Source organism: Megalopta genalis, unplaced genomic scaffold (genome assembly GCF_051020955.1).
Source record: "Megalopta genalis isolate 19385.01 unplaced genomic scaffold, iyMegGena1_principal scaffold0043, whole genome shotgun sequence".
Classification (NCBI taxonomy): Eukaryota; Metazoa; Arthropoda; class Insecta; order Hymenoptera; family Halictidae; genus Megalopta; species Megalopta genalis.
Window position 1 is genome coordinate 588,040 of NW_027476112.1, and position 15,499 is coordinate 603,538.

General features: G+C 49.0%; 1 protein-coding gene across 2 annotated transcripts; it reads right to left on the reverse strand.

Moving 5' to 3' along the window:
- Positions 1-231: 231 nt before the first annotated feature.
- On the reverse strand, positions 232-13,263 carry LOC117221120 (uncharacterized). Of its 2 annotated transcripts, XM_076527806.1 has the most exons (9): positions 2,958-13,263; positions 2,339-2,728; positions 2,017-2,257; positions 1,607-1,843; positions 1,340-1,524; positions 1,064-1,201; positions 924-990; positions 687-821; positions 232-475 (listed from the first exon to the last, which is right to left on the reverse strand). In XM_076527806.1, exons 1-3 carry the CDS (start codon positions 3,006-3,008, stop codon positions 2,189-2,191), a joined length of 510 nt encoding a protein of 169 aa, XP_076383921.1. In that variant the 5' UTR covers positions 3,009-13,263; the 3' UTR covers positions 232-475; positions 687-821; positions 924-990; positions 1,064-1,201; positions 1,340-1,524; positions 1,607-1,843; positions 2,017-2,188. The 2 variants fall into 2 exon arrangements, with proteins under 2 accessions (XP_076383921.1, XP_033328100.2); XM_033472209.2 differs by having other exon boundaries at positions 233-475; positions 687-990.
- Positions 13,264-15,499: the final 2,236 nt, after the last annotated feature.

Here is a 15,499-nt window from a genome sequence, read left to right on the forward strand (position 1 = left end):
GTTTGCATAGGTCATTTTGCTTAGAATACGTAATTTTTGTTTGCATAAGTGCATGGTAGTTCTAGGTAATTTTTCACATACTACTGAGAGGGGTTGGGGGCTCCCCTTGACATGCCGAAAAAATTCAAAGTCGAACGAGTCATACGGATCGCAATGTAATCCGGGCTTGAATATGGGACAACAGGTACAAAATACATAATGCAAAGATGAAACATCCTTCTTTTTGTTTATTTTTAAATAAAATTTGCATAAATGTGTTTGTAAGATTTTTCTGATTAAAATAAGAACAAACATACATACCTATCATTCTATCCAGTACACCTTCTTTTCTTATGTAAACTGTCGCTACATAATTTTCCCAGAAATTTCCCTACGCTTTATCGTCTTCGGACGTTAGTGCTGCTGCTGCTGCTTCTTTGACATCATTCGCTTCACACGATTCACTCCACAGCATCTAATTGACGAGTATCCACTGCTGAATTTAGAAAAAAAAGAAAGTATAATCATACAATACCTTCAAAATCATATTTATATTCACAAATATTTATCATACTGTTGATTATTTGCTTGCTAATAATTAACAGCAGAGTTTTAGGTAAAAGTATATTTATTGGACACACAAGATCTAATCTACAGACTTGCTCGTGAGAGCTTAGAGACAATGAGTGTACTCGTAAGCTACTCACCGATGACTGACTAAAAACGCGGAATACCCGCAAACTGTGTGTCGAAAAATCCTTGGTGGTCATAAATAACCAATCCGTGTAACGGACTTTCGAGTCAAAACGTGTCCTGCAGATGGGCCGCAAGGACCGTTTTACCTATAAAACGGACAAGGCCGTAAAACATACAAATTACCCATTTTCAACAGTTCATCAAAGCCTCCATTTCTTTTACTTCATTCAGCCAATTTTAACAAAAACCTTTCATCATCACTAATTACGACCAGTTGAAAAAATCTTCTCATATTGTGATCGTAATTTCACCAATCTGTAATATAAAACAACCTTCACGATCCATTTATTCGATTAAACTCATCTTAATATTGATCATTGCAACATACCTGGCTAATGCATTTGCTAAACTGTCTGCATTTTCTTCATCTAAATTTCTTCTTCTTTTCTTCATCCAAGGCAACAATTCCGTAATCTTTACAAAAAGTCTCCGCTAAGGCAAGTCTTATAACTATAGATGTTACAACCTGAAATTAGCATTCTATAAATCAACCAATTTACTGTTTTCTGCTAAACGATGCTCTACCCTCTGTCCAGCGCTACATCGACCTTTCGAGTCAATTCCATGACCATGTTTTCTTTGAACCAACTTATAGGTGTATCACCTTTTTGCACCACCTACAGATTTCGTAGCCGTCTGTGCGAATTTCCATGACCCAGTTTATACGAGTTTCTACAGCTTCTTCAAAATTCTGTTGGCCGATGCCATACGTTCTTCGTGAAATTCCAAGGCAGCTCTGTCCAGTGTTTCACTGTACATTTTCAAATTTAATATCGTTTCTTGTAAAACCTGATTTAAGAGAGAGATAAGTTGAAGCAATATTATACCATGTCATACTAGTATACTATAAAGTAGGGTATTGTTACATTACCGTTATCTCTAAACACTTTTTCCTATATCTTTTACGTGCTAATTTATGCTAGTTACGTGATGCTTTAATTCTTCTGTGCCTTGTTCTATTAAAATTGGAAAGAGTAGTAGAACAATACTGCTTTAATTCTTCAGTGCTCTGTTCTATTACTCTTTCCAATTCTAATAGAACATTCCAATTCTTCTTGATTACCTATTGAGATGTTCGTCTGAACAGAATTTCAAATATATTACATATCTACAAAGAAATATTGTCAAGTTTAAGGAAATGTTAAATGTTTAGTACATTATTTTTATCAGAATTAAAGAAAAGCAAGACCAAAAAATGTCTGCAATATTCTTGTACGCTAGAGATTGTATTTCAATCCTTGTTGAATAAATAATTCTTCAAAATTAACTTAAATAATCTACCTCTCTCAGGAGGACCTCTTCTCGATTGCGCATCTCCTGCAACTCTTTTATCACTGCGGTACTATTAATATCGGTAAATGTCGATTCATTATTTAACCCCAAACATTCTTGTAAACTTTTATAATTCTCCTTCGCTTTATGAACAAGTATGTTATTAGATAAATTTCATTATTCAACTTTCAAACTTCCAAACTTCTTCTCTCAGTTCCTTTAGCATTGCCTGACAGTTGCTCTTCTCACACTACAAATTTTTCATTGAATTTTCATATTGTTTAATCGCATTTTCAGAATTTTGTAAAGCTTCTTTTCCTATTTATTTTACCTCTGATGGCAGGCCTGATCCGTCTGCCAATATGTTGCTATAAATCATCTTCTCTGTCTCCGAATTTTCTTTCCTCCTTCGGTCGTATTTTTCTATAGTTTCGGTTAAATGTCTTTTGGCTTCTTCCGATTTCTGGATCAGATCGTCCAGCGAGATTCCTAAAAAAACTTCTTCTGAGAACAAGTTTTCTTGTTCTTCCTGTAGTGCCTTTATATGTTTACCACCTAAATCTGCTATCTGCAATTCGATTTTCTTGATCTCATCTCTTGTCGCATATATTTTACTTTTCACACTTATTTCAGACTCAATTTCCGAATATTTGCTACGCGATATATTCATCCTTTGTTTTTCCAATTCCATTTCAGCAATTACTTTAATCCTTGAGTCTAACTAAACATACAAAAATAAATGCAAACTCAAAGTTTTAAAATACTTATTAACTGGAAACAAGTATGGCAAATTCTCTCCAATTGTCCTTCAGCTTGTGAATAAAAATGTACAATTTGGGATACAATAATTCAAGCCTTGCGCCTCGTTTTTACAGTTGTTCACATAATCAGTTTTATTCACGAAGTGAATGACAATTCGGGAGAATTTACTGTACTGTGCTGTACTGTACCTTTTTTATCGTGTCAACTTCTTTCTTTAGTTCATCATCGCAAGTTTCCATTACCGTCAATAATACTTCCGTTAAACCATCAAGCTCTTCTACTATTTCATTTCGTCGTTAATATTTCGAATAGTCGTTTAGACAAGTTACTTTATGCCATCTTGCTTTCGCCAAAATTTCGAATACCCCACAAAGAAAGTTTTATTACGCTTGACATTCTTTGCGATATTATGCCACTGCAGATGTTCTACATAAAGACCGAAATAGAGAAGGCAACATTATTACAATATTGTAATAAGAATTTTCCATGATCCGGTGTGGGGGGGATTCGCCGTAAATAGCATATTTCAATGTCTCGATAATGGTTGCTTTCCCGGTACCATTTGGACAATAAATAAGTGTTTTGGGTTGAGAAAATGTAATCGTAACTTCTTCATCTTTGTCGCCAAAATTTCGAATACTCGCAAAACAAGTTTTCTTACACTCGACATCCTGTCTAGTATATGCTGCTGCAGTTCTAGTGAAAATAATTCGATGCTTTAAATTAATTAATTTGCGGAAAATACGACATATAAAATATGTATAGTTGCCAGATTTACCGCGGTTCAACGTGCGCGATGTACCGTTACAATTTTGAATAAGTGACAAAATGAATATGAACAGGGGGAGAACTTTTGAAACAATTGAACTCTGGTGAAAACAAAACTGTATACGGAACATTCAGGGAAGTATTTTAGCTGCCATCTGCAGTAATTAGTAATTTTTGACAAACTAAAATTCAATCTAGCGGTTTAGATTCATTTAGGTAGACCATTTAGGTATCTCCTTACTTTACTTTATGTCCTCGCTCCTAGTTCTTCGCGACGACGAACTTTTCTTCCAAATGGTGCTGCATGTTTCAACGCTCGCGTCTCGGTAACGAATACCTCTCGACTTTTCTGTCGACTTACCTGTCGACTTTTCTTCCTATTCGTTGCTTTTCATAACAAACTCTCCACTCGCCCATACACTTTGTTTCACTCTTACACATTTTCTCCCTCTTTCTCTCTCATTCGCTGCCTCACTCGCTCGCGCTCTTCCTTTCGGCCAAACGGCTCGAAGAGTTCCACAAAACCTAAACAAAACACTATCTCCCTACCCCCTACCACTCTGCGAGCATTCGCACCATCCTCGTTCGGTAATTTACGACGCACATTTATTCTCGGAATATGTAACCCTAGAATACTGTAACGTTAACGCTACACATTCATTGCCGCTGATCGAACGGCAGGCTTCGGAAACTAAACCAGCAAACGTCTCGCGTTCCAATTTCAATCTCAATTTAAACTTGAACGATCGTCCTGATCGGGCAAACACCGTCTGTTGAGTAAATAAAGTTCTCCGTGTACAGATCAACACCTCGAATTCATTTCGCGAACTCACATACTCGAAACCCCCGATACGTTTAACGTTCAACGTTTTGTATCGAAACGGTTATTTGAAACGAAATTTCAAGGGCATCATCCATGGTTCTTGGTTCGCGATGCTGTTCGCGTTCTCACCGGTTCCCACAATGCTCGGACATCTCTCTCGACGCATCGGGACGTCCCAATCGAAATTCCGTAATCTCCTTCGGATAATAATAACTGCGTACCTACGAAACGAATCGTGAAACCGAGCGAACGGTACAGACGCCATTGTTTCCACGGATACCACCGTATCTCTTTCAATTCCGATTCTTCTGACTCAAGCCCGAATGAAACGAAGAGAGCGTGTTGTAGCGGATCCGCAACATGGTGGAAAAGAATTTTCGGACGCGAAAATTCCAATCTTCCCATGTTTGTGCCGTACGCGACCAGGTCTCAAGAACTCGTCGTAAGAGCGACAAAGTCCAGATGTTGGGCCTCCTTGTTTCAGAGTCCTCGCAAGCGACGACTGTTTTCGAAATTGTTTGTTTTCGTGTCAAACGACACACGCAGCAAACGAATCGCCGTGGTATTTTCTTTCGTTGAGAATTATTACCGTTGTCGTTTCGTTATTGCTATTTTCTTTCGTTACCGTCGTTATCGTTTTCTCGTTGTTGTTATATTGTTAATTATTAACTGTACCTATGGTCGATAAGTATATCTGTATTCGGTAATCTGTAGCAAGTAGTGTATCCATAATCGGAAATACAACTACATAAGATAAATTATCGATATAGTCAATGCTCGCTAATCTGAATTCATTATGTTTAACCTAATATGAGAAGTATATCTGTAGTTGGTAATGTGTCGATAGTTGGTCGAGAATCTATAGTCGATAGTGTATCGATAGTCGGAACTACAAGTACATAAGGTAAGTTATCGATATAGACTATGCTCGCTAATATTAATGCAGCAGTAATATTAATACAGCAGTAATATTAATACAGCCTAATGTAACAAGTATATCTGTAGTCGGTAATGTATCGATAGTTCGTTGGTAATCTACAGTCGATAGTCTATCGATAGTCGAAAGTGTAAATACAGAAGGTAAATTATCGAGATGATCTATGCACGCTAATATTAACACACTGTGTTTAGTCTAATACAACAAGTATATCTGTAGTCGGTAATGAGGTTTTTTCAAACTCATGATATAGAAGGATGAGGCTTCGCAAAACCATGATGTAGAAGGATCAGGCTTCGCAAAACCATGATAGAGAAGGATCAGGCGCTGCAAAACCGTGATATCGAAGGATCGAGGAGTGCTTTTTGCGCGCGTTGTTATTGTGTGTTCTTTCCTCCGCAAAATCGTGTCAGTGGAGGGCTTGGGAGGAGGGAAAGTATTAGGGGTAATACTAATTAAATATTAAACTATATAATGAGATAAAATATGTGTACCATATCAAATCCATCAATTATATCCCCTTACAATTTGTCCAAACAAATCGAAATGAAAATGAACCATTTTAAATTATTTTCTTTCATTCCATTTTATTTTATTTTATCAGCAGACGTCGCTCAAATTATTGATAACATTTACATTCTTATTAACACAGTACTATCAGAAATTCACAAGTGCGGCGCATGCTCGTCGCATGCAAATATACAATTCGTTTCTAATCATATTAATTTCATTGCCAACTTTTATTAACAATCAACAACAACACAAACATTATATATTTATATTCTTTTAATGTAATTATAATGCAATAGTAACCATTTTTATATTTGTTTTTTTTTTAACTTTGTCAACAATTATAAATATTATACGTAAATGTAGTACATACAAGTCTTACTTATACGAATTATCCTAATTATGAAAGACATATCAAAAATTTCCTCAAATTATATACAAAAAACAATTAGAGCGAAAACTTCTGCGCTAAAAGTGCGCTAAAAGAAATCGAAAATTATTTTTAACTTCCGAATTATAAAGAATTATTTCAATGTTAATTCTGTTGCTTTAAACAACTATATTGTGTGTGTGCGCGCGTATGTGTGTGTGTACACACACCGAATGCACCGAATACATTCTAGCTGGCTCTAAAATCCAGAAATTGACATACCCCGTCTAAATCGATAGATTGAATTTTAGTTTGTCAATAATTTCTAATTACCGCAGATGGCAGCTGAAATACTGCCCCGAAAGTTCCATATGGAGTTGTTTTGTTTTCACCCGAGTTCAATTGTTTCAAGGTTATATTCTCTCTGTTCATATTCATTTTGTCACTTATTCAAAATTGTAACAGTCATCGCGCACACGTTGAGCCGCGGTAAATCTATACATATGCATATACTATACATATTTTATATATTGTATTTTCCGCAAATTAATTCATTTAAAGCGTCAAATTATTTTCATTAGAATTGTAGCAGCAGCAAGAGTCGAGCGTGAGAAAACTTGTTTTGCGAGGTATTGGAAATTTTGGCGATAAAAATGAAGAAGTTACGATTACATTTTCTCAATCGCTGACACTTATTCATGACAAAAATGGCACCGGAAAAACAACCGTTATCGACGAATTGAAATATGCGATTTGCGACAAATTTTCTCCCACACCGGACCATGGAAAACTATTTGTACGAGATCCGGCTTCGATAATGGCATCCTCGGTAAAATTGTTTCCTATTATGTTATATACTTGATTAACGTTCATTTCATTGGCATTCTTATTTTTGTACAGGTCCGAGCAGTTGTAAAGGCCGAAATAGTGGATAGATTAGACATCGTTATTACAATATGTAGAACGTTAGAACGCTCTGGAGTAGCCGGTGCAGAAGTATTAAAGATTCTCGATAATACATTGAGTAGACCGGTTAAGGGTGGAAACATGGTCGTATCGAGAACTAATCGATGCGTTAATATCGACAAGGAACTTTTATCAATAATGGGTGTGTCAAAACCTATTTTGGATCACGTTATATTTTGCACAGTGGTAGGGCGTTCTGCGCTAAATCTCTCTCCTCGTAGTAGTGCCGAGTAGCGACCGGACGAGACCCTGCTGCGGGGTATGGGGGGCCGACGAGGCCACCGGGGGGGGGGGCAGGACGGGTTGTCGGTCCCCCACTCCCAGGGATCCTCCTGACCACTTTACTACATTTACACTACTTACACTTTTTGTCTTTGTTTTTCTATGTTCTAATAAAACAAACCTATTATGGATCCTAAGAATAATTTGAAGGTTCACCCAGTGCCACCTGCGTCTCTGTTCGGCTTTACCGAACATAGGGTGTCTCCCGGCATCCGCACCACCTCCACGTTGGTAGGAAACATGGCCGACGTGGTTGTAATGGCTACAGGAAGTGAGGGATCTGACCGTGAGTATGGAGAATCTCCGTTCGTGCCCAGGAGAAGCCTGGCACGTTTTCTTCCGTCGGGTGCCCGCGATCTTGGTCGCGAATCCGAGGATGAAAGCATTCGGAGGGCGACCTCGATAGCCTCCTCTCCTTGAGATCACCTCCGTCGAGGAATCCACGAGGGGGACTACGAAGAGCCCCCCTCCCAGTTTCGAGACGCATGTGAAAAAGGCTGTGGCTGGCGCCCGAGCCCTATGTAAGAAGTTTGAATACTCGGATGGATACGACGCGGATACTGTTGGGCTGTTCAATATTATTATTAGGAGCTTCAACGAGGCCCAACACACAACCAAGGCGCTGCGCCGTAGGGATCGGTCTGCAGCATCCCTCACGCGACTTTCGCCGCGGAACTCTACAGGCCCGGACAAGGACCTTACTTTGAGTGCAAGGTAGGCCTACTACCGTACAAGGTAGGCGAGTCGGCATCGATAAGGGGACACAAACGGGCGACCCTCTCGAGGTGGATCGGGACTCCCTGTCGGGGTGGCACGGCCGGGGCGCCTCCTGGGACGAACTGAGTCCACTCCTCGGTAGGAGGTGGGCAGGAGAAGTGTTTCGCAACACCCTCCTGGACACCCGGCGGCCCCAGGATACGCTCCTGGACGAGGATCTGGCGGGTTTCGTGCCGGCCGATTTTTCTCTCCCCAAGGGACCGGCGAGGATTCTTCTGGGCCGGTACCAGGGAATCGAAGATCTGAAAGAGCAGGCGGCGTCCCCGGGTGGCGTCCGTTGGCGCGAAACCCGGGGGGCGGAAGACCCTACATTTAAAAATCATTGAGGGGGATATTTCGGCAGCCGCCATCCGGGAGACCATCACCAAAGCAGTCCCTGGTACGGGCGACAGGGAAATAGTTGTTAGATCGCTGAGGCCGGCATTTGCGGGCAGGCAGAACGCCACCCTGTCCACGAGTGCGGCAGTGGCTGACAAGCTGCTCGCCCTTGGGACGATTCGGGTCGGTTAGGGGAGCTGCCCGATCAGACTTCGAGAGGAGGTCCCCCAGTGCTTCCGGTGCAGGGAGCACGGGCACTTTCCGCGAGAGTGCAAAGGTGCCGACCGTGCGGCCTTGTGCAGGAGGTGCGGCGAGTGCCACAAGACGGCGGAATGCCAGGCAACCACAGTTAGTTGCCTGGTCTGTCAGGTGGCCGGACACATGTGGACGGGGGCCTTAAATGTCCCAAATACAGGGAGGCCTTAGAGGCCATGAAAAGTAAGGCCGGGGCCAAGGCGCCGACTGGGGGAGCGGCTGACGGGGCCTGGTCGGCACGTAATTTAGACGACCCTCGCATGCCGACAGTGACGCAAAAGCGTAAACGGCGTCGTCCCGCTAGTGGGGGCGCCCCGAAGGGGCGTGGGGTTTCCTCGCCTCTGCCAGTGATATCAGAGGCTCGACTGTTACCGGGAACAAGCCCGGAGTCCGGAAAATCACACACGGACTAACAGGTGCTTCCACCTGCTTACTTTAATGTTTATTTTTATACTTGCGTGTATTTATTTATTTATTTATTCATTGTTTATTTCAACCTATTTTTACTTATTTATTTTTATATTTATATTTATATATATTTAGACCTACATTTATTTAATTATTTATTTATTGCTTTAAATATACATGGCAAGCGGTGAAGATTCTATACTCCGCCGAGAGAGTCTCAGCATTCTGCAGATCAACCTCCGTAAATGTAGGTTGGTGCACGATCTGCTCCAGCGAACTGTGGCCGATCTCGGGGGACGCCGTATTAGTATCTGAGCCCTGGACCGCCGCCAGCCATTGGTTTTGCGACAGCTCCGGCAAGTCGACGGTTTGGGTCACTGATGGGGGTGCCTCGCGCGCTAGCAAAATTCGCTTCATCGGCCGTACAGAGCGGGCCGTGGCGGTCAAACTGGGCGACCTGTCGCTCATTGGCTGCTACTATATATCGACGCTTTTGTGGAACACATTGGCGACCTGACCTCCCTCCCACCCCATCCGCGCCTTGCCGGTAGGAAGCCGGTGTGATGGTGGAATGAGGAAATCAAGTTCAGAGGGCCAGGCGGCGCGGCCATGGCCCAATTTCAGAATTTCGCCTGGCGATATACAAGGCCCTAAAAAGGGACCTGGCCAGGATAATTACCAGAGCCAAGAGCCATGCGTGGAGATCCTTCGTTTCCGGAGTCGAGGGGAACGTGCGGGGGCAGCCCTATCGGTGGGTGGTTAACACACTCAAGGAGCGGCCCCCGCCGACCGTCCATGGCCCGGCCGAGGTCTCCACTGAGGTACAGAGGCTCTTCGCGACCACCCCTCCAGCTGAGGAATTTTTTTTGGCCTCCCCCCGATTATCGCAGAAACGAATACGACATCGATCCTCCCATCTCCGAGGGGGAGGCAAAAGCGGCCAAAGCCAAAGTAAAGAGGTGAGCGGCGAGTGTCGACGGCATCCCCTCTGCTGTGGTCTGGGCCCTTGGGCGTGAGGTTCCCGGCCATATGGCCCACCTTTTCAATGCGTGCTTTTCACTGGGTTATTTCCTAGACGCATGGAAGGTGGGTCGGCTGGTTCTGATCCCCAAGAAGGCCGGGTCTGACACGGTGGAGTCGTGGCGCCCCCTGTGCCGAGGCTCTAGAGTACTGCCTGAAGGATCGTCTGGCGTCCAGGGTCACCTTTGCAGAAAATCAGTTTGGTTTCACCAGAAACAGGTACACTGTTGATGCGATGCTGCGCCTCATGAATTTGTGGGACGCAGCAAAAAACAGGGGCCAACACTGCATTGCTGTGGCCCTGGATGTGAGGAATGCCTTCAACGCGGTGCTCTGGGACAATAGCCTCAGGGCTTTGGTCGCTAGAGGCATCTCTCCTCGGCTCTTGGCCCTGATAAGAAACTATTTTCGCAGTATATGCTGGGGTCCCTCAAGGCTCGGTCCCGGGACCCCTGCTGTGGAACGTGCAATATGATGGCCTATTAGGCTACGCAGATGTAGTGGACAAGGCCAGGGAGTGGCTCGCCTTGAACGGCCTGTCCCTGGCCGATGAACAGACAGAATTCATACATCTCACGAGCGGGAAGGCGCCGGATACGTTAATGACTTTAATGAATGCTGCCGACATGCGCTGGGGATCTTCTGTCCGCTACCTCGGGCTGGTGCTCGAGGGGAGCCAGATGTTCTGCGCTCACGTCAGGCGACGCTGTGAGCGGGCCATGAGATACACGGGTTTGCTAGTTAGGATCCTCCCGAACGTGGGAGGAGGAGGATTTTTTTGGACTCGGCTACTCTATTACAGGGTGGCCGAGTCCGTAGTCCTGTACGCGGCTCCCGCCTGGGCGCATGCGGCTACGAGGGTGGGGAACGGTCCCCTCATCAACGCGGTGCAAAGGTCAATCCTTGCCCGCGTGGTGAGGGCATACCGTACCGTCTCCCTCGGGGCTGTGTGTGTTCTGGCGGGCATCTCAGGCGTAGAATCTTTCTTCCGCTATCGACCCTGGATAGGGAGTCGGCGGGCTACCGGCTCCGGGCTGCTGGTGTAAAGAGAGAGGAAAAGCTTGCCAGCGGTGCTAAGTGGAAAGCGGTCGCTATGCAGTCGCCACCTTGTCATGGTATAGGGGCTTCAGTACCCGCGAAGAAGACTGGAGCGATGTCGGCGGGAATTTCGGTTCCTGGCAGGGCCTCCCTTGCGGGTAAGGTCCAGTCTGAGCGGTGAAAACTAAGAACGACCAAAGAAGATTTATGGCCTTATGTCTCAAAATAATATGGAGTTTACTGCTCATAGGGCTTCGGAACCCCCAGAGCCCGTCGTGCCCGGGTGTGGGCGAGCAGACCCCGGGCGACGGTTATCCGACGACTGCCCTTCGGGTAGGGTAGACGCCCTAGCCCGCCTGATGGATACTGTTATAGGGAGATATAACGCTGACGTAGGACGTCAGCGGGATGAGGGCGGCATATGTGAGCTATGCGTTCGCCTCGAAAGAGTAGTTGGGCCGGTGTTGCGGAACGCGTCTGCAACACGCGGCGTAAAAAGGCCCACGGCAGGTCTGGGCACCTGCAGCGATGGGGGCGATCGGATTCCTCGGTTTCCTCCAACCTCTCGTCGCAGAGTGCCCCGGGCACTAGCGGCGCAAAGAAGAGGGGCCGGCCGCCGACGACCGGCAACTATGTTGGCCTCGCCGAGGCCAAACTTAGGCTGGCCGAAGCCTCCCAGTTGGAGCGGAGGCAAAGGAGGTAGTAACCACTTTCACCCGGGTGCCTCCCGTGCCTCCCGTTGACTCCCGTGCCGAGACGGTCGTGGTCGAGCATCTCGCTCCCGGACGAGACGGAAATCGCGAAAGATTTCCGCAACCATTCGACGCGGAATATCGCAGCCGCTATATTGGAGAGCCTGGCTGAGGTGGCCAGGATCTCCGGCGTGTCGAAAGGTCTGAAGGGCAACTTGGCCCCCGCCCTGGAGGTGGCCGCCTTAAAGGGCAATGCCCTCCTCAGGGGACAAATGACAGAGCTGCGGGCGGAGATGGCCCGGCTCCGTCAAGTGGTGGAGGCGAGAACGGCTGCTGCCACAATGCCTTCACTGCCGGGCCCGGGGGAGAACTGAGTTTCGCCACCGATCGTCGGCGCCCAAGATCGCCATTGCTCCAGGCGAGAAAAGTCCTCACCCCCGCCTGCGGCTGCGCCCGCATATTTGCTGGCGCAAATAGGCTCCCGAATAGATGCCAGATTGGCATCATTCAGGAGGGAGCTTGCGCCGAGCCCAGCCAACGTAGCACCACCCTCCGCCGCGCCTGCAACCCAGGAGGCGTAGTCTCCGGTGGTTGGTCGGGAGGCCAAAAAGGCAACTGCCACCGTAAAATGGTTGGCGACTCCGACCGGAAATAAAAGTGGTCGGGTGGACCCGGCGGCCCCGAAGAAGGCTCCCCTGCCTCCACGTCCTCCACGCACAGCCACCGTTAACATTACGGTTCCGGCGGAAGCGCTGGCGGGAACCGGCGTAAAGGTCGCGCGCCCAGTCAAAAAACTCGACCTGAGGGTGCGCGGCCTGGTCGATTCGACAAAGTCGGCAGAGGTCGCTGCGGCTGTTGCCCGTGTGAGCGGGTGCAGCGAGGGGGGCGTTAACACCGGCGAAATCCGGCCTTCCCCCTCAGGATTGGGCACCCTCTGGGTCCGTTGTCCTACTGCGGCCGCACACAAGGTTGCGGTCGCAGGCTGGATAACTGCTACCGCTGCCTTGGTGTTGGCCACACCAGGCAGAGGTGCACTGCTGCCGAGGACAGGTCCGACTGCTGCTATCGATGCGGCAGCCGGAACCATAAGGTGGCAGGCTGTGCGGCCACGCCCAATTGCCCGCTTTGTGCGGGCGCGGTCAAGCCGTCCGGTCACCGCCTCGGCTGTCAGGCGTGCCCCGCCAGTGCGAGACGAGCAAGGGGAGGCTGCACACTTCGGGAGAAGCCGAAGAGAAGGAAGAATGCCACATCGACCAGGCCAGCGGCCGCCGTGGCGACTAGACCGCAGTCGCCATCTACTGACGCCGCCGTTGCGCCCGCAGGGGCGGATGGAGCCACTAAAGCTCCAGGCCGACAATGGACCCCCCGGGCCCATTGGACACGGCCGAGTAATGGACCCCCCGGGCCCGATAATCCAAGCCAACCTGAACTTCTCGGCCAGAGCGCAGGATCTTCCACTTCAATGCCTGGCCGAGCTGGGTGCCGGGTTGGCCGTCGTGGCGAAGCCGCACAGGATCCCCAAACCTACACACTGGATGGGGGACTCGATTGGCTCCGCCGCGATAATATGGGCTGAGAGGCCGGGGTCCCCACCGTGCTCGATTATCGAGTGCGGCCTGGGATACGTGGCCGTTGACTGGGGCGGCACCGCGGTTGTGGAGATATACGCACCTCCAAGGTGGTCCCTCAAAGAGTTTGAGCAGTACCTTGGACGGGGTAGGGAGATGCGTCACCCGCTGCCATCCCCGTCCGGTGCTGGTCCTGGGGGTCTTCAATGCCAAGGCCATGGCTTGGGGTTCCCCCGGGACTGACCCGAGGGGCCGGGAGGTGCTGGATTGTGCGGCGGGACTCGAGCGCCGTCTCCTGAACACGGCTCGGTCCATACGTGCGTGCGGCATAACGGGGGGGTCCATCGTTGACCTTTCGTAGGCAACGCCCCCTGCCGCGCGCCGTATTACGGGGTGGAGGGTGGCGGAAGAGGTCGAGACACTGTCTGACCACATATACATAATTCTCGGCCTCTCCGCCGCCCCACCGTCGTCACCCCGACGTCGCCCCGCCGATGAGGGTTCGCTTCAGCCGCGGTGGGCGCTGCAGCGCCTCAACCAGGACGCTCTGATGGCGGCAGAACACGTCGTGACCTGGCCAGCAACACCGGCCGGGCCAGTCGACGGGACAAGGGAGGCCCATTGGTTCCGGGGCGCAATGACGTCGATTTGCGTCGTCGCCATGCCCCGAGCCAGGGTCTTCCCAAGGGAGGCCGTGTACTGATTGTCGCGCGCGATAGCGGAGTTACGCACCGAGTGAGTGCGCACGAGAGGCCAATACGCTCGCGCCCGTCGGCGACGTCGAGCAGACGACGCGCTGGCTGCCCAGCTGTACGGGCGATACAGGGAGAAGGTGATCGCCCTGCAGCTGGTCATCAGGCGGGCAAAGGACCAGGCCTGGCGCGATCTCCTCGGTTCTCTGAACCGAGATCTGTGGGGGCGCCCATACAAGATGGCAATGGGACGATTACGTCCCTGGGCGCCCCCCGTGACGAAGAGCCTGGATCCGGGGCTACTCGGGCGGGTCGTGGGCGCGTTATTCCCCGTCAGCGGGAAGGCGTCCCGGCCCGTCCCTGAGCCAGATGACCCTGAGTGGTCCCCGGATCTTGAGGTCGCGCCGGACGTTCCCCGACCTCTGGAGAGAAAGTCGGATGGTCCTCTTGAGGAAGGATGAGAGGCCTGCGGATTCTCCCTCCGCGTACCGGCCCATTTGTCTCCTGGATGAGGCGGGCAAGATCTTCGAGAAGATCATTGTTGCCCGCCTCTCCAGACACCTGTCCCGCGACGGCCCAGATCTGGCGGACTGCCAGTTTGGCTTCCGGGAGGGGCGATCGACGGTCGACGCAATCGACCGTCTCAAGTCCCTCTCGGACAATGCCGTGGCAAGGGGCGGGGTGTGCTTGGCGGTGTCCATTGACATCGTCAATGCGTTCAACACCCTGCCCTGGTCCGCCATTAGGGAGGCCCTCGTCGATCACCAGGTGCCTCTCTATCTGAGGTGGGTGATCGGGGCCTACCTGCGGAACAGGTGGGTTGAATACCCGGGCCGGTACGGGATGATACGGAAGGAAGTGGACCGCGGGGTCCCACAGGGGGCCGTTTTAGGACGGCTCCTGTGGGACCTGGGATATAACGCGGTCCTGGAAAAGACCTCCCTGCCCGACGGTACCATCCTCGCCTGCTACGCGGACGACACGTTGGTGGTCGCCGTCGGGAATACCTTCGAGAGGACCATCCGATGATCAGAGGTTGCGGTGGCAGCCGTCGTCGCGAGGATCCGCGATCTGGGGCTGAAAATAGCTCCGGAAAAGGCCGAGGCAGTCTGGTTTCACGGACGACCTCGGTCTCGGCCACCGGCCAGATCGTGGATCCGCGTTGGAAAAGCCTGCGTCGAGGTGAAGTCCGAGTTGAAATATCTCGGACTGATCCTCGACAGCCGCTGGAGCTTCGATGCGCATCTCGACCGTCTCGTCGTCCGGTGGACAGAGCGGCGGTCTGTTTAGGCCGTCCGTTGCCCAA

Coding starts and splice junctions, on each gene's coding strand:
- LOC117221120 (XM_076527806.1), bottom strand. CDS start 3,008: ATGGAAACTTGCGATGATGAACTAAAGAAAGAAGTTGACACGATAAAA. Junction 2,729..2,957: donor AAGTTGACACGATAAAAAAG/GTACAGTACAGC, acceptor TTGTATGTTTAG/TTAGACTCAAGGATTAAAGT. Junction 2,258..2,338: donor GATCAGGCCTGCCATCAGAG/GTAAAATAAATA, acceptor AAAAATTTGTAG/TGTGAGAAGAGCAACTGTCA.